The 21,772-nt window shown below is 38.0% G+C and overlaps 1 protein-coding gene across 3 annotated transcripts in view; it reads right to left on the bottom strand.

Moving 5' to 3' along the window:
• FREM1 (FRAS1 related extracellular matrix 1) overlaps positions 1-21,772 on the bottom strand; it is a 64,708-nt gene that overhangs the window by 23,625 nt on the left and 19,311 nt on the right. For all 3 annotated transcript variants that reach the window (XM_031507351.3, XM_085565995.1, XM_085565994.1), the window contains 14 exons: positions 21,559-21,755; positions 20,341-20,431; positions 19,158-19,325; positions 18,411-18,619; positions 17,509-17,602; positions 16,870-17,122; positions 14,952-15,146; positions 13,594-13,779; positions 12,434-12,630; positions 11,409-11,637; positions 9,689-9,833; positions 7,131-7,272; positions 5,486-5,681; positions 4,502-4,766 (listed from right to left, as the gene is read on the bottom strand). In XM_031507351.3, coding sequence (XP_031363211.3) covers positions 4,502-4,766; positions 5,486-5,681; positions 7,131-7,272; positions 9,689-9,833; positions 11,409-11,637; positions 12,434-12,630; positions 13,594-13,779; positions 14,952-15,146; positions 16,870-17,122; positions 17,509-17,602; positions 18,411-18,619; positions 19,158-19,325; positions 20,341-20,431; positions 21,559-21,755 — 2,567 coding nt within the window. The remainder of the gene's footprint in view (positions 1-4,501; positions 4,767-5,485; positions 5,682-7,130; positions 7,273-9,688; positions 9,834-11,408; positions 11,638-12,433; positions 12,631-13,593; positions 13,780-14,951; positions 15,147-16,869; positions 17,123-17,508; positions 17,603-18,410; positions 18,620-19,157; positions 19,326-20,340; positions 20,432-21,558; positions 21,756-21,772) is intronic.

Raw genomic sequence — 21,772 nt, 5'->3', positions numbered from 1 at the left:
AAAGATTCAGCCTTATCTCACTTCATGGGTTTATTTAGGCACTAACTGTATCTTTAAATTTTCATCTATTCAGCAGAATATCATTTATGTTTCTTTACAAAAGTCAAATAAAGTTTCACTGAAATGCTAAGATATTGGGCAGAACTGTACAAATTGTATAGGATAATGTTAATAACATAGATATCCATAGTGTAGATTTATCAAATGGTCATTTCTGCACAGTTCTTCCATGCTGGGAATTTCTATCAATAGCCACTCTTGTAGTTCTCTCTCAAGTAGTGATGTTTCTTTAGAAACACTAAAGATTTGATTATACACTACAGATAGTTTTCCTTTCAAAACTAAGAGAGAGGTGCCCAAGGCTGTAGAGAAAATATGTTGGAAGCTCTGTTGGTTTTAACTGGAGTAGTTAATTTTCTTCATAGTCCCTTGTATGGAGCTGTGGTTTTGATTTGTGCAAAATATAGTTAAATAGTGTTGATAATATAAGGATGATTTGGTTACTGCTGAGCAGTGCTTATACAGCATCAAGGTTTTTTCTACTTCTCACACTGCACAGCCTGTGATTGGGCTGGGAGTGCGTAAGGAGATGGGAGGGGGAACAGCCAGGACAGCTGACCCCAGCTGACCCAAAGGATATCCCAGACCATCTGTGTACAGAGCTGGGGGAAGAAGAAGGAGGGAGGAGGAGACATTTGGAGTGGTGACATTTGTCTTCCCAAGTCACTGTTGTGCATGATGGAACTCTGCTTTCCGGGGGATGGCTGAACACCTGCCTGCCCACAGTGAATGAATTCTTTGTTCTGCTCTGCTTGTAAGCACAGCTTTCAATTTACCTATTAAAGTGTCTTTATCACAACCCACGCATTTTTTCACTTTCACTGTTCCAATTCTCTCCCCAGTCCTACCAGGTGGGGAGGGAGCAAGCAGCTGCCTGGTGCTTAGCTGACGGTTGCAGTTAAACCATGACAGAAGTCGACCAGCCAGGCATGAGCTTTTACCATCTGACTGACAGCATGGTCTGCAGAAATTTATTATTAAATTTAGTTGTGGAGAAAAATAAGGAGAAAACCAATCTTTTAGCTTTTAAAATTCATCTTTGATTTAATGAGAAAGATCACTATTTATGTATTTTTCTTCTAAAAATAATTACATGGAACATTTTCATGCCTGTAGCAAAAACTTTTGAGGGTATATGAAACTAAAAATTGCTCTGAAAATGTCTCATGATCCTTCATGTCCCATCAATTTATAGCATGTATGAGTTACCTGTCTTTCTACATAAATTTCAATTATTATGCTGCACAGTCTATGCAAAAACATTTTGTAAGGTGGTTTTCACACAGGTTTGTTCTGCCTGGGTCAGAGCAGAGTTTAGTGTGTAAAGAAATTTGTCTCTACTAGAGTGGGACAGTTGTTTCAGACAGTATGAGGGCCAGCCCAGCTGGCCGCTCTCTGTGTAACACTCTTCTACCACACTGAAGTGAAATGGGGAGTGGCTGATATTTAGTGGGTTAGTTGGTCTCCCTTGGTCTCTTGACTGCAGACCTCAAAGAAGTACTTTTAAAATAACAGAGTCAACACCTAGTGTATTGTTGTGTGACTTGAATGTAAGTGACTTTGAGTAGGTCATGGAGCAGCTTACTGTGTCACACAAACTGTCCATCTAAAACTCCTTATTACCTTCACCAATACTAGATGATTAGAGCTTGATCACTTGTAAACTGGCACTGTGCCATGAAACAGATGGGAATGAGCATAGACAGACCAGGGACTATGTAGCAGTTTGAAATATGTTTACTGAGGATGGTATTCCCAGCTGGGAACCTAGAGACATCTGCCTACACTGACCTAATGCTATTGTGCCAATGGTAGAAGGGTTGTGCTATTTGTAAACTATCTGAAGTCAAATACAGAACAAGAATAATGATAATAAATACTGTGTTAGGAGAAAAAAGGGTAAAGCACCTTCAGTCAAGACCTTAACCTTCTCTCAAAATGCCTGGAGCATTGCAGCAGAAGTGAATTTTCTCTCATTCTTTTGATGGTGTAAACATGTTTGGATGATGTCTCAAATTATATTTAGTGAAAGACAGGTAATTCAGTTTATTAATCTGAAAATTCATCAAGCCTTCTCCAGAATGCCAGATAGGAACAAAGTTCCTGCATGGACACATCAGACTAAAATTTACCATTAATTTCATTCACTGCTTAGTTTCACAGGTGATAAAACTACCTATGTCCAAGATATCACTCTGCACTTTGGGAGATTTTGGTTCTTTGTTTATTTCTAGTTTGTGTCTGCTTTGTAATTTCCTCAAGAATGGAGAGCAGCCAGTATTCTCACTCTGATAAAATTTAGGATACAATTTCCAGGCAAAATTTGGAGGACTGTTGCATGGTTTGATTTCACAGCTACCAACATTTCATGCTTTCTGCAGTTTGATGGCAATGGAGTTGGCTACAGGACCTACCATCTGTCATGGCATTTAAAAGATAAAAATGGAATCATAAATAGTGCCAACTCATTACAAAATTGAGCCAGCATGTCAAAATGGAGGGCATTAGCATGTTCTTTTGACATTTTGCTGCCAGCATCTGATGTCAGGTTGCTAATCACTTGAAGTCCTCTGTCCAAACAAGCACTGCCAAATCTTTCTTCCAGGCCAACAGCACCAAACAATACAGGTAAATTTATGTCTGAAGGAAGTACTTTAGTGAGAAGTAAAAATCTGGTCAGTTAATTCCTCCTCCTCCCACAATTACCCATATAATTAATTCCTTGTTGAAATAATAATACTGTTCTGCCAGAATATTTATATGTCTACACAAGAGCAAATTATTTTCCACATGATAACATCAAGGAATTAAATTGTTTGGATTAAAATAGTTATCAAATATCAATATTTATTAAAGCATCATAACCTTACTTTAATAAGACTGACTTTAGTTTGGTTCTTAGCCATTGGCCTAAACATTTGGTTTATCCACATTTGCAATTTGCCTGGAATAATTTGATCTGCTTTTGATAGTGTGATATGGGAAGCCATACTAACACAAGCCATTATACTACACTGCCCAAACTAGGGCTTGCATGACTGCAACCTTACTTGAATAATCTAATTCTAGTTTTGGTGAATGTGCTGCACAATTGAAACACATAAAACCAGGGAATATTTGCTCACTTTTTCTGCAGTGAGTACAAATGAATCAGAAAAATCTCCCAACTAGAGTTTCCACCACACTTAATGCAGTGGAAGGGGTGGTTAAATATGTTTCATCTGAGGAAAGTTTCAGAATTACTTTTGGGTTAATTCTTGACTATGCTACCTGATCCAGTACCATAGGGAGATTTATTTGATGTCTCCATGCCCCATTTGCTTGACTTGCTGAAAACAAGTTCTCAAACTGGATGATGCAACATGGTCTTAAACTTTATAATGCATCACATAAAAAGCCATTCACATCAGAAATCTATTTTAGGAGAGTGTAAAAAGGGGTCTTTTCTGAATTGGAGCTCTTAGGAGCCAACTCTCATTTTTTTTAGCCACAAATAAAAAATAATAAACTCTTAATTTTGAATCTTACAGTAAGTCTTCTACTGAGAGCTGTTTCCAGAGAAAATTACCAATATTAGCAAAAAGTAAGCATTCTTCTTTTAAAAACATTTTCTTTATTTTTGAGCTTTTTCATTTCCCTAATTTTGATCTTTTTTACAAAACTGTCCACAGTACATCTGATCTTTATCTGTGATAATTCATTCCATCTTTCTACCTTATAACCAACAGAGGCTTATTTAAGAATAGAATGAATGCACCTAGTATAAACTGTTCTAAGTGGAAAATTTCCAACACAGGTGAAAATAATTATCATTAGGCTGCTGAAATGTGCCTGTAGGTAAACCTATGGATTTACCTGAAAATTTCATGTGTCTACATGAATTTTCAAGCATGTCAAAATAGCGTGTCAATGGTAGTGTCAAAATAGATGAAGTGGACTTGTTTTCATTATATTCCAGAATACTTAGGCATTTAAAAACCTCTAATCAAATTAACACGATAAATTATGACAGATAAGAGAACTGTTATTTAATACCTGAATGGACCAGCTTTACCACATCCAGCTGTAGCAAGAAACCACAAGAAAATTCCACCAGCTGTGTATATCTGGCTGCTATAATAATGTTGAAGCTAGTATCGAGTAAATGTGTCTCTGATTATGTTTTCAGAGTCAATGAGAAAATTCATTTATTACTAAAGCATTCCCAAATATATTTATTGCAGTAGAAATACATGTGCTATATAAACATTGGGAATTCACACAGAGCCTCCAGCTCTTTTAGTAAGTTCTTCTGGGTTGTTTGTTTGGTTTTTTTTTTTTTTTTTTTTTTTTTTTTTTTTTTTCTGGGGGGGGGGTGTGTTTTGCATTGTGTAGTGCAGGTTTTTTAAATGCCAAAAAATCTCAAGGGGAAGGGCTTGAAGGGTGAGGTATTACACCTTACCTGAATGTATCTTCACCAATGACTGCCTTGGCTTTGTGAATGTAGCAGACAATCTGTTGTGCTACATCCATTTGACTGAAGCTTGTAATAGGGATGCCAGGATAGCTGACATACTCTATTTGTCCATACTGGGGTGGGGAGGTTATCACATAAAGAAGCTCCTCTGGCTTGTCAGTACCGTCCAATGCAAGGAGGACATCACCTGTAATGTAGCTGTGATCTCCTTTTGGCACTCTAAGAGGTTTTGTAAAAACAGCAATGTCTCCTGCATAGTAGACAAAACAACACTAAAATAGTCATATTGAACTGGATGATCTCTTCTGCATTGCTGGAAAGCTGTCACTGGTAGAAAAACTGTAAGACTTTAAGATTATAGAGCAAATCAGCATGGAAGGAATTTCAGGATATCTTTATTCTGACCTTCTGCTCAAAGCAGGGTCATCCATGAGATCAGGCACAGCCACATTACTTGGAGCTTTATTCTGTAGGAACCTGAAAACTATTGCACTTTTGGGGCCAAGGATTAACAGACCACAGCCTCTTCTGACACATCTTCCAATCTTAGCAGTGTCAGGTAAAGCTTTGTTTCTAGTAAGAGAAGTAAAGAAAAAGAGATTGTAAGACTATAGAATAACCTGGGAGACAGAGCTATTTCTGAACAGTCTTTGCCTACCTTTTTATATTCTTGGCATTTTTTTTGTGCTGATTTACTCAGACACAAAGCTAGCTTCAGAAAGATATTTTCATCTCTATTTGCAAAGCAGCTGGGAGTCTTGGGAGGCAATGTCAATATATTGTATTCGGCAGAGCATTTTCAAATCCCAGGACCTGGCCAACAGTGAAATCCAAGCAGTTAAATTTACAGGATCTGCAGGGACACTTGCCAGGGTCTATATAGTGCTAAAGAATGGATCAGGACACGTGATCAAATATCTTGATTTCAGAAACAGGCACTGTAAAACATCAAGTTTAATGGATCTTTACCCTTTTCCAAGTCCTTGATATTTATGTAGAAGTCCACAGCTGGGGATCTGTTGTACCCATCCCAGAGGTAAAATGTGAAGCTGTCTTTTTTCTTGGACCCCACAGTTCCTGTGTGGACATATCTCACAAGGTTCATATCCAGCTCTTCCTGAGTGCAATTCATTCCAGTTAGGAGAGTAACCCACCCTTGTCCTACCTAGAAAGCACAAGCATCATTCATTAACTGATAATGACCCACACATCCTTCTCAGTTAATTGTGTTTCTTTGTAGTTATATAGACTGCTAGTGACAGCTACCTGGCCTTCCTTTTATACGCTCTTTCCTCATAGTATGTTTTGAAGGGCAGCAAATAACTGGAGTTTTCTTCCAGCAGATATAAGGCTGGAGAAGATATAATGATCATTAATAAAATAGAGTAATATGGAGTTTAGCCACTTCTACTCTAGGAAATCATATTCTGCACACTTCTCAGTCAGACACCAAGATGAAAATTAGACAGTTCCTGATCCAGCTTATGTTTTCTATTTCTTAATTTCACAAATCTGCTCTTGGTTCTATCTGAAATCATAGCTGAAACAGTATCAGAAATAACTTTGTCGAAACATAGAAATTTAAAGCCCCAGAGGTCCTCAGCTGCAAAAAAAACCCAAAAAATCCAACCAAATAAACAAAAACAACAAAAACCAAACAAACATAAAAACCACAAAACAAAACAAACAAAACAACAACAACAACAACAAAAAGAAACCCTGAATTACACCATGAATTTTCTTGCCTTTCTGAAGATAGCCTAGTACCCTAAATTGAACTGATCCATGAAGTTGACATTTAGCAGCATCACTAGGTTTAGAGCAAAGGTTGTCGAGGACAGAGAGCTAAGATATATGTACCATATATGTTCAAAATGACAGGACTCCAGTCAGCAGCTGTCTCTTGCCTTAGACTTAATTCACAAGTCTCATATGATCCACAGATTGATGTTGAGATCCAGCAACAAAATGCTTTCCCAAGATCACAAGTTTTAGAAAAATAATTTTATTTCTATCACATATGCACGGCATTTAAAAGAAGCATTTTTTCTATCTTTGTTCCTTTTTCTTATTTTAGGTCAACAGATTATCATCTTGCCTTCCATTTCTAATCTTATTTTTTGTGATTCCTCTTGACACATCCTTTCTATCATCTTTCTTTTCCCTTCTTTCGCCCATGCTTTTTTTTTAAGTTGATGAGGTGTTACTCACTCTTTAACATGCAACTCCTTCCATGCATTCTGAACCCTGAAGTAACTGAAGTAAAGGGTTTGTTTTTGGTTTTTTTCTGTAACCAAGGACTTTCCTCCATTCCCCCCAGCTTGATTTTCCCCCTTTGTGGGATGGTTATCTCAGAATCTCTCTCAATTTTCACCGCAGGTGATCTGCCATATTTTTTTACCTTCCATCTCTTCCTGTTCAGGATCTAGGTTTTAGTGCCAAAGCCTCTGGGACAGGATCATTATTGTTGCTCCTGCAACAATTAAACTGGCCAAACTGTCTACTTCAAAATATGATAGGCATTTGGGAGAAAAGGAAAATGAACTTCATTTTGTCCTAAAGAGAGTTCTTTGCATGCCTTTTTTGTTTGTTTTGTTGAAGTGCAAAGACTAACCTTGAGCTGAAGCTGACCATTTTCTGGAAGTCTTTCAAATAAGTAGTAAATTCTCTCCCTGGGGGTATCTTTATCTTCTGCTGACAGAACAGCACTAGAAATTATTTGAGCTTCACCTATGTTCACCTCTATATCGTTCTTCCTGAAAAAAATAAAGTCATGTATTGACGCAATAAAATAACCTTTTCAACATGTAATTTCTCTGCCAGAAATAGAGATTAACCAAATGCTGACAGAAATTACAGTTTCAGAGAGAATAGAAGAAGGATGCCTATTTCAGTTCAAAGGAGTAAAAACAGCAAGCAGTGCAGACAAGTTTCTCCTTACAATGGTAAGAGGCAAAAGATACCTAAAGCAAACTGATTAAACACATCTCTTTTATTCCCTGTGCCCTATTCTGCTTACCTTCATACAATTTATAGGAAGAAGACAATGAAAACCAGTAGATTGCACTATAACTGCTAATATAGAGCACAGCAACACTGGCTCTAATGAACTGATTGTTTATTTAGGAAACAACTGTCTTTCAAACAACTAGTCTTCAAGGCTTTATCTGTGAGAGACACAACCATATCTAACTGGTTTCTCTATGCTCCTTCTAGCACCCACACCTCATTTGGGGAAGAAGCTCTCAAGAGGAATGTGTGACAGCTTTACATTCCCCAAGGGCACTCTCTGCTGCAGGACACAATCCAAGAGGTGACAGATTGAGGTTTTGGCAATCACTCTGAATAAGAGGCACTGTTTGCCAGCCAAAAACATCCCATCACAGGTTCTTCAGTCTGTTGACCATAAATAATGGGGATGAGGGCTAAAAATCCCTGGGGTGGAAAGTGCCCCAAGATCAAAAGGTTAAGAAAAGCTTTCAAGTACTGCCCAATATTCTCCTGTAAAACTGCATTAGCATAAGGAACTCTGTACCCTACAGTGAAGATGTAGTAACTGAATGTGGCAGCTAAATCACCTCAGTGCCAAACTGAAGATTTTCTTAAAGCACTACTGCTTAAATACTGGCAGTACACCTCATCTAAGTGGAGGGGAAATAGGCAAGAGGCAGTAACTTCATCTAAAGAAATAGCTTTTATTTACTCCCAAAATAGACATTTTGGGAGTAAATGTCTCAATCTATGAAATTGTTCACCACAGGAATGGCAAGTAGTGAGACCTAATATTGCCAGACAAGGAAGCAATATTCTGGATCTAGCTGGGCAAAGCTAAAAACACTTGACTTCTTGCACTTCATCATCTTCTTTCACAGAGAGGGGGTGGAAAATGGCAGATCAAGCTGTAGCATGTGAGGAACAAATATCTGTGCATGATATATGCATATATAAATTATACTCTTTATTTCCAACTGAAATTTGACGTTCTCTCATGTGAGCATTATGTGGTCATTGAAAATCTTTTAACTAAGAAACTGACCTTTTTTATTGCAGGAAGCTCTGTCTGGTAAAAAAAATAATATCTCTTATCTGAAAGTAGGCCAAATATCCCGAGGGATCAGAAAATCCCTCCTTAGTGGCAGTCTGCTTAACATGTTGTGAGTCTGAAATGCAAACTTTCTGAGCTATACCTGCAAAACCTTTGGTCTCTTAGCTTCCTGTCTGTCAGTCTGGGGCTAGGAAAAAAGTATGGAGGTCCTGATGCTCTGTGACAAGTCATCAGAAATGATGGAGATCCCAAGGGATGAGCTCCTTTTTAAATGCCCAGGAGGTTTGGCTCTCTTGCAGCCAGCTGCCTATCTATAAATGGTTTGCCAGGCAATTTCTGATCATGTCTAATTCATTTATGACTCCTAGCTATGAAGTGTAAAGGAAGCTAGTGTGTGCTTTCGCAGCAGTTAAATTATGGCAGAGAAAAAGAATTTTAGACTATAAAAGAAGAGAATTATAATTGGAAAGCCATTCTCCTGCTTCAGCCTTGTGGATCTTCTCATTCCAAAATCCAGAGCTGCTTTCAGAGAGGTGCTTTAGACAGGTCTTTGTCTCAGGGAAGAGAAAAGCAGTTCCATGGTGGTCAGTGTTCAGCAGAGGTACAACACCTGGCAAACACCTTGAAGCAACTTATGAAAGAAAGAACTAAAATTTTTCTCCACACACTTTTATTTTTCCTCTATTTCCTTAATACTTAGCATGCTCTCCTTTCAGTATTTTTTTTTTTTTTTGTTAAACAGGCTGATAGAGAGAGACCTATATAGAAACATTTTACTGACATTAGTCTGTTACTAGTTATGGCTTCCTCTTTGCATCAGACACCAAAGACATGGTTTAATGGTAAACATGGTAGGATGCTAGACTGATGGTTGGATTTTATTATCTTAAAGGCCTTTTCCAACCTTAACAATGATAAGATTCTATGAAGCTCATAATGATATGATACGATATGATACCTTAACAACAATATGATTCTATGAATCTCGTAATGGGGATGCCAGGACAGCTGACATACTCTATTTGTCCACATACCAAAACATTTGTCCATGTTTTGGTGTTTTGTTCTCTTTTCCATCATTTTGTCTAAACACATTCCACTGTCAGGAACAGGAACATATGACTTACTTGCTCAGCACTGGTTTCTCATCATTAACTGGAATGACCTTTACTGAAATGGTTCTAAGGACTTTATGTTTTCCATCTGATAGCTGGATTTTAAAGCTGTCAGTGAGATTTTCAGAGTTGTCATGCATGTACATCAGCTTCAGTCCTATGTGAGGCAAAAAGAGGGAGAAAAATAAGAGAGAAAGAGAGGGAGAGGGAGAATGGGTGAGAGAAATGGAAAAAAACAACTTAATCTGACTCCTACAAAATCCCTCTCATAATTTCATTCTGCTTCAATCACCTTTCTTCCATCTCCCTTCCTTGTATGCTAGGGTAACAATAAACTTGCTTTAGCTATCAGAAGGTGAGTTTGATAAGCCACTGCTGATCAGTACACTGATCAAGGTCACCAGCCTGACCTAAGTAAGGAGTGACTCTCCAAAAAAGGAGTCTCTGTCAATCTGAAAAAATTACATTTCTTCTCCTCTCCTTATTCCAAATCACTTTGATGGAAATCATAGAGAGGATGAGACTGTCAGGCAATACTTTTCTGTGCTTTAAATAATCCTCAGGGAACTTTGAGGAAGCCTTAGGAAGGACAGATAGCCTTGTATCTATGACCATAGACAATCAGAAGTTCTAGGCCAAAGATGGCTTGTTCACCATTGTGTATAACAACAGGAAAAAGCCAAGAAAGAAGTCAAAACAAAGACTTGGGAAGGCAGAAGAATTTGGGGTGGACACCTGATATTTCTGGAGGTTCATATTAGGCAGATAGAGAAACAAACAATCTTTCCTCAATTTTTGAGGGCTGAACTGAAATTTGAGTGACAGTATTGATTCCATGCCCCTCTTTATACTGATAGATTCCTTGTTTTACTAAATAGCCACAGCCAGGAGGGATGCACTGTATTCCTTGCACTGCAAAATACACTTTTTTATTACATGTACTTGAAACAGATTTGCTGCTTTAATGCAGGCTTCCTGCTCATGCTAAGCTGTGGAGTCCAAATTTGGTATATTGCTATATAGACATATGCTGCTTTTCAATGCCTAAAGAAGGTTTATAGGGGAGATTTTTGACAATGCCTGTAAGTGACATAACAAGGGGCAAGAGTAGGTTTAGGTTGGAAATAAGGACAAAACATTTTACGGCTAGAGTGGTGAGACACTGGAACAACTTGTCTAGAGTGGTTGTGGAATGCTGGAAGTGTTCAAGGTCAGGTTGAATGGGGCTTCAGGCAACTTAGTCCAGTGCAAGTTGTGCCTGCTCATGGCAGGGGAGGTGGACTAGTTGAACTCTAAAGGTCCCTTTCAACCGAAAATGTTTTAGGATTCTATGATCATTTGAAGAAATACTTAACCCCACGATTACTTAATGTGTTTTTAAATCAGTCTTGTTTTCTCTCTAGTCTAAGTACTGTAAAACATTTACAAATATATTTGATGATGTTATATTATGTTACATCTCCCCCCTTTTTTTCAGGACAGAGAGTTTTCCTACTAATTTTACTACACTTTTTGATACAGAGGTCTCTCAGGATGATTTTATAGACAATTCCTAAAATCAAAAGATAAAAATAGCATTAAATAGGACAACTTCCATTGCTAAACATTGTCTTGAAAAAAAACCATAAGGCAAGTGAATGAAGAATTAGGCAAATTATGAAGATTTCTTTTAGTGTGCCACTTGTTTCATTTAAATAATGAAAAAGCATTGTCAGAAGAATGCTGCACCTACCATTCCTCAGTAACTCCATGGAAAAGCCATGAACAATCAACCCATGGCTGTGGTGATCATGGTTAATTAACTCTTTATAGTGTAGAACATCACTGCCATGAACACCATTAATAAGGAACCCATATGAGGGCCTCTGCACAACCCCAAATACCAGAGGGTCTTGAGGCACATCCAAATCAACAGCATTGATAACAGATAGATCCAGCTGTTTCATCTCCCCTTCTTGAACCTGAATGTGAAAGAAAAGACATCAAATTCTTTTACATAAAAATAAATAATAGAATTCTAGCATGTTTTTTTGAATGTTTTTGTGTAGAAGCGCATCTCTTGATTCATCCACCCCTTACCCAGTAGCTTTTTAACCAGCTACTGATTTCAACCAGTTTAAGCGACAGAGAAAGTAAGTAGTTACAGTGATGAAGAGAGAAATTGTGAAAAGGAGTTCATATTTGCCCAAATTAATAGAAAATGCATAAAGTAAGTCAAGGCCAAATCGAGCGCTCAGAAATGCACAAAGGAGAAAGTCTTTTGTAAAAGTATCCAAAGGTATAAACATATCCAAAAATGTGGATGTATATAAATTCATGCATCCACTTTTTACTTTACAGTAAGAGTAAGTTTACATTCTGCTCATGAAATTATTCATATTAAAAACAGTCTACAGAGAGGGGAGAAGCAATGCTAGAAATATAAAAAGATATTGTATTAAAAATGTGAAAGCTCTTAGGAATGCAGAAAGAGAAAAAGGATTTCTCTGCTTTCTAGATCACATATCTGTTTGTAGATTTTATCCCTTCTTTTTACTTAAATGCAAATTTCCAGGAGCTATGCACTGCTCCCATCCCACTCAAGTTCTGTCTTATAGGTTTACGTGGGATTTCATTGGGCTGTTTCCTGAAGTAGGCTAAACTACACAAAGTAAGGGAAATATGCAAAAGAACAGTATCAGGATAATGTTCTTATTTATATTAGAGTGGTTCCTGGTTAAAGTAGTTCTATGGTATGCATTTTGCTTATTTCCTTACAGTAATATTCCTAGCTATGAATTCTGGAGCTTCATCATTGGTTGGGCTGATTAGCACAAAAAATGGAGTCTCTGCTGAGCGATGTAGCCCATCAGTGACATAAAGTACAAACTTGTCTTCCGTTGGCTCCATTCCCAAGTGCCTGGCTTGAACATAGTTTACACTCATGGCTTTCAGGTGCTTCACCTTAAATGAACCTACAGATTTTTAAAAGAAAATTAGTTAGCACAATACTTTCATGCCTTCTAGTCTTACCCATTACTTTTAAAATTGAAACTATATCTTTTTTCAAAGAATAAAGAATTTTTTGACTGTAAGAGTTACATTGTGCATGTTGCTCCAGTACACAAGCCTTTCCCCCCGCAGAAATGCAATATTTTGCTTCAGGTGGGACTCTGAAGCTTCTCACTTTTCAATTCAAACTAAAAAACTGAGCTCACATAAAAGCAACTCAAATAAGAGGTAGGAGTAAATATCAAAGGTCCAAGATTCCTTGATAGTGCTAGGCTAATCACTGGACTCGATGCTTCTTCCAAGCTAAATGATTCTATGATTATATTATTCTAATTACACTTTGACTGACAGACTACAAAAATGAGAATTTAAAGATTCAGGTATCCAGCTGAAGATACTGATAAAAGCTGGTAGCATTACAAAGCATGTCACAATCTGGTCTGCTGAGGGTGAAACTGCCTTACACAGTTTGAAAGTGGACAAGAAAAGTCACCATTTAAGTCAAACACCACTTCTATCACTTTTGTAACTTTGCCTTGGAAACTAAGGTCGGACCCAGGCTATTGTATTTAATTGACAGATGTCTAGGTGAAGAGACACTGGAGCCTTTTGTGGGGGACTGAAGAGGAAGGCAGGGAGAGAAGATTAATATCTCATATAGTGACTCCTAATATATCTCAGCTGGTTGCATAACACAAGGATTGCCTTATTTGCTTTAAGAGACAGTTCTTCACATTTGCATTGCTTCAGTCTCCCTTTGAACTCCTCCACAAAGTCCCACTGCTCTTCATTTGTCAGCACCTGTGATCCTCAATAAGCCCATATTAATGCCCACATCTGCATCTGCTCCACCAGAGCCCACTGCAGAGCTTTCCACAAGCCTCCAGACCTAATCTGCTTGATTATCCTGAATTGTTAATACTCACCTATGCTTATTCCAATGTTGCTCTTCTCAAACCCAGGAGAAGGCAGTATGTTTTCAATGTAACCAAACTGGGGAGGAGAAACCAACACAAACTCTAAGTCATCTGCAGTGGTGTCAGGGTCAGTGGCAAATAAATGTTCGGCAGTAAGGGCTGCTGAGGAGCCCTCCTCCACCACAAAGCTTGCACCTGTGCACAAAAAGCATGTTAAGTATTATTGGTCATGAGCTGATTTTACTGTTGTTTTTGTTAATAACAATGGAAATAGTAACTAAGGGGGGGAATATAACAAATACTGAATTACTGAGGGGTTTTGGGTTAACATTTTCTTCTTTGCTTTCACCAACATCTCTGCTTTTTCCATCACAGAGGTAGAGAAGAAGGGGATCATGAAATTATTTTACCAGTTAAGTTATTAGCTAAGGTTTATATACTGTTCAAAAACAGTTGTTACCTCTGTTTGTCAGAGGATTAATTACATGAGAGCTGTTAAGAATTGCTCATAATGAACAATTCTTCATGCATCACTGCTTAATTTCCCTGCTGGGACAATGCTTCATTTCCACAACATTACTTGGGTGAGTGCCTGCAAATTACAAAACTACTCATACATATGCTTAAATATTCTCTGAGATACATACCATATACCTGATACTTACAAACAAATGACAGTGAAAGACACAAGCATATAGAAAATATACTTTTAATATGTATACTACAAACCACACTAAAAAACCCAGGAAACTGATGGAAATTTCACATAATGGGCTGCAGTTGGACTAGATGTACATTATGAACTCTATTTCCATTTGAAATGGATTTCTTAGATTCTAAAGAATTACGTGTATTAATGTATAGCTTTTGTCTTTATTTGCTAACATAATTAAATATAATGATGCTGTTCCTTCATGTAAGGCCGAAATTTCTGTTTCATGCTCTACATACAAAGATAAATAAACATCTCTATGTTTATGCTTTTGCCCTGTATAAACCTGATGCCATTAGTTCAAAGACAAGATATAGATCACTTTTACCTAGAAATGCTTACATATGCAGCAATCAGCATGTAGACATGGTAGGGAGCAGATCTGAGTGCTCTCATCTCTAACTGCATACTTTAAACATGCAGCTGAAGAGCAACAAATTCATACTTGCAGTGGCAGCTGGATTAGGTGTTTGCACTGTACAAGTAAATGAAAATAAAATTGACAAAAATTCTGATACAAAACTTTTGTATGCTGATCTCAACTAACTATTTCTAATTCTAAAAATCAAACAACAAAAAAAGCCACCCTAAGTCTTTAGCCATTACAGTACTGGGTAGCCCACTTTGTACTCCTATAGTGAGAGGAAGCTTTTACCAGTTACAATAGATGGAGGCTGGTTGTCCACTGGAAGTACAGTGATGTTGAGGTCATAGACAGGAAATGGATCACGTGAAAGTGGGGGAGAAGGAGGTCCATCATAGCAGCAGTCTTTCACATCTAGGCCAGCCTCACCATCTGAGACAATCAAGGTTAATATCTCAGTTGAAGGAGTCAGGCCAATCTCACCACCTGTGAAAAAATATTTAGAAGAAATTACTGACCAAAATTTCATGATGACTTATTTTTATCCTGCAAGGACAGTCTCCAGTATCAAGTCAGAATCAAAAGAAAGAAGCAGTAAAATTACTGGAATTCTTAATTCTGACTGGTGGGGTGATGCTTGATTAGAGATTTCGTTTGTTGTTCATAATTAATTTTAACCAGCTCACTTCTATGATATAATAAGAGGGTGTAGAAAAGAGTCTTAGCATTGTTATAATAATTATAATGTTATGATATTATGTTACATTGTAATAAAAAGGCTAATAGTCCTCAAGATTCTGTTCTTTGTGTACTAATGTATGTACAAAATTTATATTGTGTGGGAAAAGTGGTTTTTTCTGCATTCTTTCTCAAGGAATGTAGGAAAAATCTTTCTTTTATATGTGTGCTCCTCTATGACAAGTAGTAATATCCATGCTCTTTCAAAATAAAGCTCTTTAGTATAGCAAGTAATCAATCTATTCCTAGATGCTTCTTATCCTTACAAAATGGACTATAACAAGGGCTGTATTTTATTGCTGTTCTTTATTACTCTACTGTATATTATGCCTATAGGCAATCACATTTAAAATGTGGGCTGATACAGGACTGGGAACAGCCACCTCTTGCAAGAAGCATCTGTGGACTCAGAGTATTCCAGCTGTCAGCACTTCTGGCAGCCTGTGTCTTGCATTGCTGCAAGATCTCATTAATAAGCAGCCTGCAAAGGAAAGGCAGTGACTCCCAGACTTCTCTTGTGATATCTCAGGGATAGCTACAGACATCACATTTAATGTTAGAAATTTGGAAATAAAAACCACAAATGCTACACCCTTGAAAGTAAAACTTCATTGCCCCTGCAAAATATTGTCATTGAAATACAGTTTGTGATATCTTTAGAACGTAGAAGAGAAGTTTGTTGGTGGTCACAATTAAGTACTTCCTTTTCAAATACCAGCTGTTCATTTTAGACAGTGCCAAGCTTGAAAATATCACATCTATTCTCCATGCTAACACAGAATTACAGAATAATTAAATAGAAAACCAGAATGTTTAGGGAAAAAAAAAAAAAAAACTAAAGCTGTTATTCAGAGATGTAGAACCTCTTTAATCCAAACGGAAGGATCAATTTAAGCAAGAAAGGGAGCTAACCAGCCCTTGATTTCTGCCAGTCATTAAAAAAAAAATACACTAACAATAAAATGACAAAATAAAACCTTTTTAAACATTTTGTTTCTCATTAAGAAAGTCAGAACTTCCTTTATCTTGTGGTATGAAAAGACTACAAGCTTTCCAAAGTAGATAGCCTTCTAGATTGGAGAGGCAAGCAAGAAGTAAAAATGGGGTTTTTTACTGTCATAAAACACATCAAAATACTCTAGTTTGTACTTAATAATAATTTTGTCCTAAAAGCCCAAGATATTTTGTCAGCAACAGGGACAGAGTTCCTCCTGGATTATGATGTTTTCATATACTTGTCTGAATATAATTTTCAGTTCAAGCAGGGATTTGGAGAACATATTAAAACATTTGGTAATTGTCTAACAGACAACTCTTTTTTAAAGCAAATTTATCTTTTTCCCTAGTCAAAACACATGGTTTCTAAAATGTTCCTACTGAAATTCTGCAAAGGCATGGATTCAGGTTAAGATTTTTTTACTATTACTTGTCTGACCACCTTTCATTTTAATTCTGTCCTTAGCTCACTTACTAGTGTGCTTGTATGTGACTAAACCAGCAATGACATCAGCTTGGGAGAAACTATCCACGGCAAGGCCAGCTTTCCTCACTACCCCATGGTAGGGCTGGCGGGCCAGCATGAATATCAGTTCCATGTCATCGCTGTCCACATCTGTGGCATAAATGAACTCCGAGGAGAGGACTACTTCTTCACCCTCCAGGCAGTGAAGCACGGGAACACGGCCTGTTTGCATAACAGGTAGCTCATCATTCACAGGCAACACCTAATCAGAAAAATAATTTAAGATTTTCTTAATGTTCATTTCAGTGGAAGCTTGGTGTTTCAGTGCACTTCTTTGCAGCTCAAACTAACAGTTTGACACCACTGTCAGAGTACACTGAGCTTTCTCTATGAGCAAAAAGAAACCATCTGAATTAAGAATAAAAGACAAAAGTAAACCAAACTAGATAATTATAGTTTAAGTACAAAGTGCAAGTCAAAGTTCCTCTTAAATTTGCCACATGAACCTGAAACCTAGGGGTGAAATGGAAGCCTAACATATCCATTATCTTCCTATTTCCAAGGTAATGCAAGGACTTTCATAAGCCAAACTTTGAATCATTTGCCTCCACACAGACAACTGCTCTCAGAAACACTCAACACACTGACCTTGACCTGCAGAATGAACTCTACAAAATGGATGCCATCTGTGGCTGCAAAGAAAACATCATCAATGAGAGTCTCAGAGTCGTCATGACGATATCTGTGGAGAAAAGATCATAATAGAGCTACACAATTTTTTCACAGATAGAAAGAATCCATGATTTCTGGTCATGCCCTACAATGTGTATCCCTCCCAGTATAAAAAGCTGCTCTATGTGTAAGGATGTCCACTTAACACTGCTGATTCTGAATCAGAGTTTCTCCAAAGGGCTTTTGGGGTCACCTACAAGAAGAAAACTCCCAAAGCAAACCATTTCATCAGTCAGGAAAAAGGTTTCATTAAGGATTTGTCATCTACATCTTGGATGCTTTTGAGGTGTTTACTAAAACATGTATTTCAGGACTGTGGTTATTGCCTCCTTTCTAATAGATGGAAAAAGAGACAGGGAGCTCTAACCCTGCATGCATTTGTCATGTCTTGTTCTTGCCACAAATAAAGAAGCAAAATTTTCTTCTCAACATTAATTAATGTTAACAAAAGTTTTCTTGTAAACAAACCAAGCTCAATAAACACACACCTTCCTTAAAAGAAAAAAGCAGGCACCAGTGCCTTCTTCACAGGAACTGCATGGCTGAATATAGAATTTGTCTCCTCGCCTGCATGGAGCAGCACTTTTATACAGAAATCTACTTCAAGCAGGCATGCTGACTCCCATTTCCTGGCCACTCAACAGCTCATCTCATGGTGACATTGCAATCCTAAGGTTCAGCCAGCAATCTTGTCCTGGAGCAGCTCTGCCAGAGCTCTGGTGAGCACTGCAAACCTCTACACCCTGCACCACTTCAGGCTTTAGCTCATTCAACTGAAAGCCTCAGCCACTGCAAAAGACAGCCACCACTCTTCTAACCTGACTGCCAGGGTACGCAGGTCCTCACAGGAAATCCTGTCACCTCCATTCATGGGAATGTTATCCAGCTCCACTACTCCATGCTGTGGCTGCCTCTGCAGGAGCAGGAAGAGATGCTCTCGTTTCGTGTCTGTATCAGAGATGAGAATGTGTCCCTCTGTAATAGGGGTCATTCCACCCTCTTGCACTCTCACATGGGTTGTAAAAACCTGCAGGGAGGAGAAATGCTGAGCTTTCTGTGCTGCTGCACCTCTAAACACACACCAAACAGAGTTATTCCCATTTGTTGTGCTATAAAGATGTGTGACATATTAAAAAAATATGACAAAGGATATACTCTTTTCTGCTGTTTTAGAAAAGCTAAGGAAATCACCAACAGTGGGCTATAATATATGCATCCTAATTCTCATTCCATTCCTGAAGTCTTCTGACTTCCATAGGTAATAAGAACACAAAATATAGGAATGCAGTTTTGCTAACCAAAATGCAACATACATGTTTTTGTAAAGATATATCAATGCTAAAGATCATCCTCAGCTTAGTACAAAAAAATGACATTGCACACTCGCAAGACTTTACCTTCTACTTCTATCCCAATGCAAGCTGTGTGCAAGATCTGAAACCCTGATCCCATGGAAAATTCATTTTTTATCTCAGCAAAATCAGAACATTTCTCTGATTTTGTTTCTACCCAAACCAATTTCCAAGGCCTTCCTTCTCATGTTCTTACCCTACCCACCACCCTACCTCTGGGGCTTGATTGTCCACAGGAAGAATTGTAATATTGAAGCAGATCCCATACAATGTGCCTCCATGCTGATTGCTGACGGAAAAAATAAACTGGACTTGCTGAGGTTCAGGTCCGATGTCCTGCAGGGGTGGCATGTAAGCAACTTTCATATAGTTCACAGCATGCTACAAAAAGAGAAGAGGGGTGCATTTAAGAGGAGTTAATGGGGTATCCATAATCCATTACATTAGGGATCTTTATCATCTTGTCTTTAGGTGTTATCCAGCCATCAAAATAAATTTTAGAAATTTTTCATATACTCTTTATCTACCAGCCATACCTTGATTAAATGCATCTTTAGGTACAAATTAGGTAAGTACAGGTTGGAGTACTCAAACCTGTAGCAAAAAATACAGATACAGTTTAGAAGCGATCACAGAGGTGATGGCCTGAACTTCTTTATGGATGCCTTTCAAAATGCTGGTCCAAGGACCTTTTCTAACTGTGACTTTTAAATAAACAATTCATAAAAGCTAACACCTCCCATAGCATCTGAAGTTTGCACTCATCTGTATGAATAGTAACTGCATGCCCTGTGTTTAACGGTGAGGACAGGCTGGTGATAGGAACATCAAAATCATGCATTCAGATACCCATATTAGGCACATGGTTTAGGATCTGTAGGGTCAGAGCTCTCATGATGGTACTGCAATGATCATTATGCAAGTTTATCCATACAAGCAGGATATAAAACAGAACACTTCAGTGATGCTTATTTGTCAAATTACAAAAGCATGAAAATTGAACTACAAAATCCTGGAAAAGTCTCTTCCAGCCTGTTCTATCCTGTACTACATCTACTGATGAGACACTGAAATGAAGCAAAAAAATGTTCAAGATCTCATTTCCACATTTTGCATACTTTTTCATTCCTCTTTCATCATGTGAAGCCAAATTCAGCCTACCCAAGCAACTGTATCCCCTGCTGGCTTTTAGGACATATTGGAAAACTGAAACATTATAGAAATTAGTTTTAAAATCTTATATTGGAATAGTAGAGTTTTGAGCTTCTTAAGCAGAGATTGTGATAGTACTGCTCCTCAGTTTTCACCTCCTGTTTTCCTGTCAAATAAAAGCTGCACACTTGTAACTTTTGAAAATTATTTGAAACTCCTTATGGTATCAGGTAACATAACTCACCTGAGTAAATGACCGAAGTGCAAGAGCAGCAGGATCCTTGACCAGTTTGGGGATGGTGTCCACCATAAACAGCTTCCCAGCATCTGAGTAGCTACACAAAAAATATGTGTCACATCTTGGCTAGCAAAACCAAGGAACAAGAAAAATAGCTCAATCTTGCATTTCAAATTAGCTTTGCATTTCCAACTGCATTGAAAGGAAAAATATTTTCCTTTCTTCCATTCTTGTTATCCATTTTAACATTACCACAAAAGACTTACCAAAAGAAATACTTTTCAGGATGATCATGAAAAATCATCTCTTAACCAAGCTCTAGAATTACTGCAAGTGTCTCTACAGACCCCAGATACTATTTACACCATCTGCAAGTCTAGTCAATCACAGTGTTATTATTACTTGTACACTTGCATTTATCTTTAAGGGGAAAAATTAATTATTTCTAGTTTCATGCATCTTATAAACTCTGAAATTAACCCGTTTCCAGCAACCCAGTACAACAGCAGTAACCAGCAAACTGGATAACCATGTGGCTATTTGACTGATTAGAAAACAGCCTTCTTCCCCAGCTATATAATGATCCTTTGCTGCTTGAGGTCAAAATTGAAAGTGTTGTTCTTCAGCTTAAACCATGCAATTTCTGGATTTAAAACTTTTCATTTAGCAAATTGTTGCTGATGCTCTAATGAGATTACAGCAATTGATGTAGACTGCCACTGCACCCATTCAGTCCATACCTCCCTTGCTCACACAGTGTGTTTTGTCTGCTCTCTGCTCCACATCTTCCTAGTCCACAATCAGGAGTGTCTGATACAAATTCTTGAAAAAGCTGCAGCACCTCCTGGTCCCAGTCTGGGGCAGGTCAGCCCCATTCTAACAGGAGACGTGCTGTGACTTGTGCTTGAGGCTGTACATGATCCCACAAGCCAGTAAAATTCATATCAAACAGAAGTAAAGGAAGTACTTCACAAAATTTACTGATTCTTATTTCTTGTTCAACTATGAATTACATATTTTTTATTACTCTGTGTATTACTGTTGCTTCAGGCTCTAGCTTACCCTTAATCATCAACAGGAGAGCTGCATCCAGCTATTGTCACCTGCACTTTCAACAAACAGAGGAAGAACTTGAGGGACAAATATGTTACTGCCACTCAGGCTGCTCCTCTTACATGGGTTATTCCCCTGTCCCATCTGAGAGGTATGTCAGGTTGCACCTACCCATGGGTGCAAGAGAAAAAAGGGGAAGTGGTTATGGTGTATGTGAGTTCCCTGTCTTGCTCTTCCACATCTATGAAGTGGAGATGTTTCTTAGTTAGGTGAGAAATCTCAGTCTCCTTAACAACCAGGTGACGGGTCACTCCTGGAGCTTCTCTGGGTAGCTGATCATCCACAGGGATAATGTGAACCATCATCACCTGGAATTGGGGAGACA

The sequence above is a fragment of the Lonchura striata genome, chromosome Z, assembly GCF_050655825.1.
Source record: "Lonchura striata isolate lonStrDom1 chromosome Z, ASM5065582v1, whole genome shotgun sequence".
NCBI lineage: Eukaryota > Metazoa > Chordata > Aves > Passeriformes > Estrildidae > Lonchura > Lonchura striata.
This window is presented reverse-complemented; position numbering and strand designations above follow the sequence as displayed.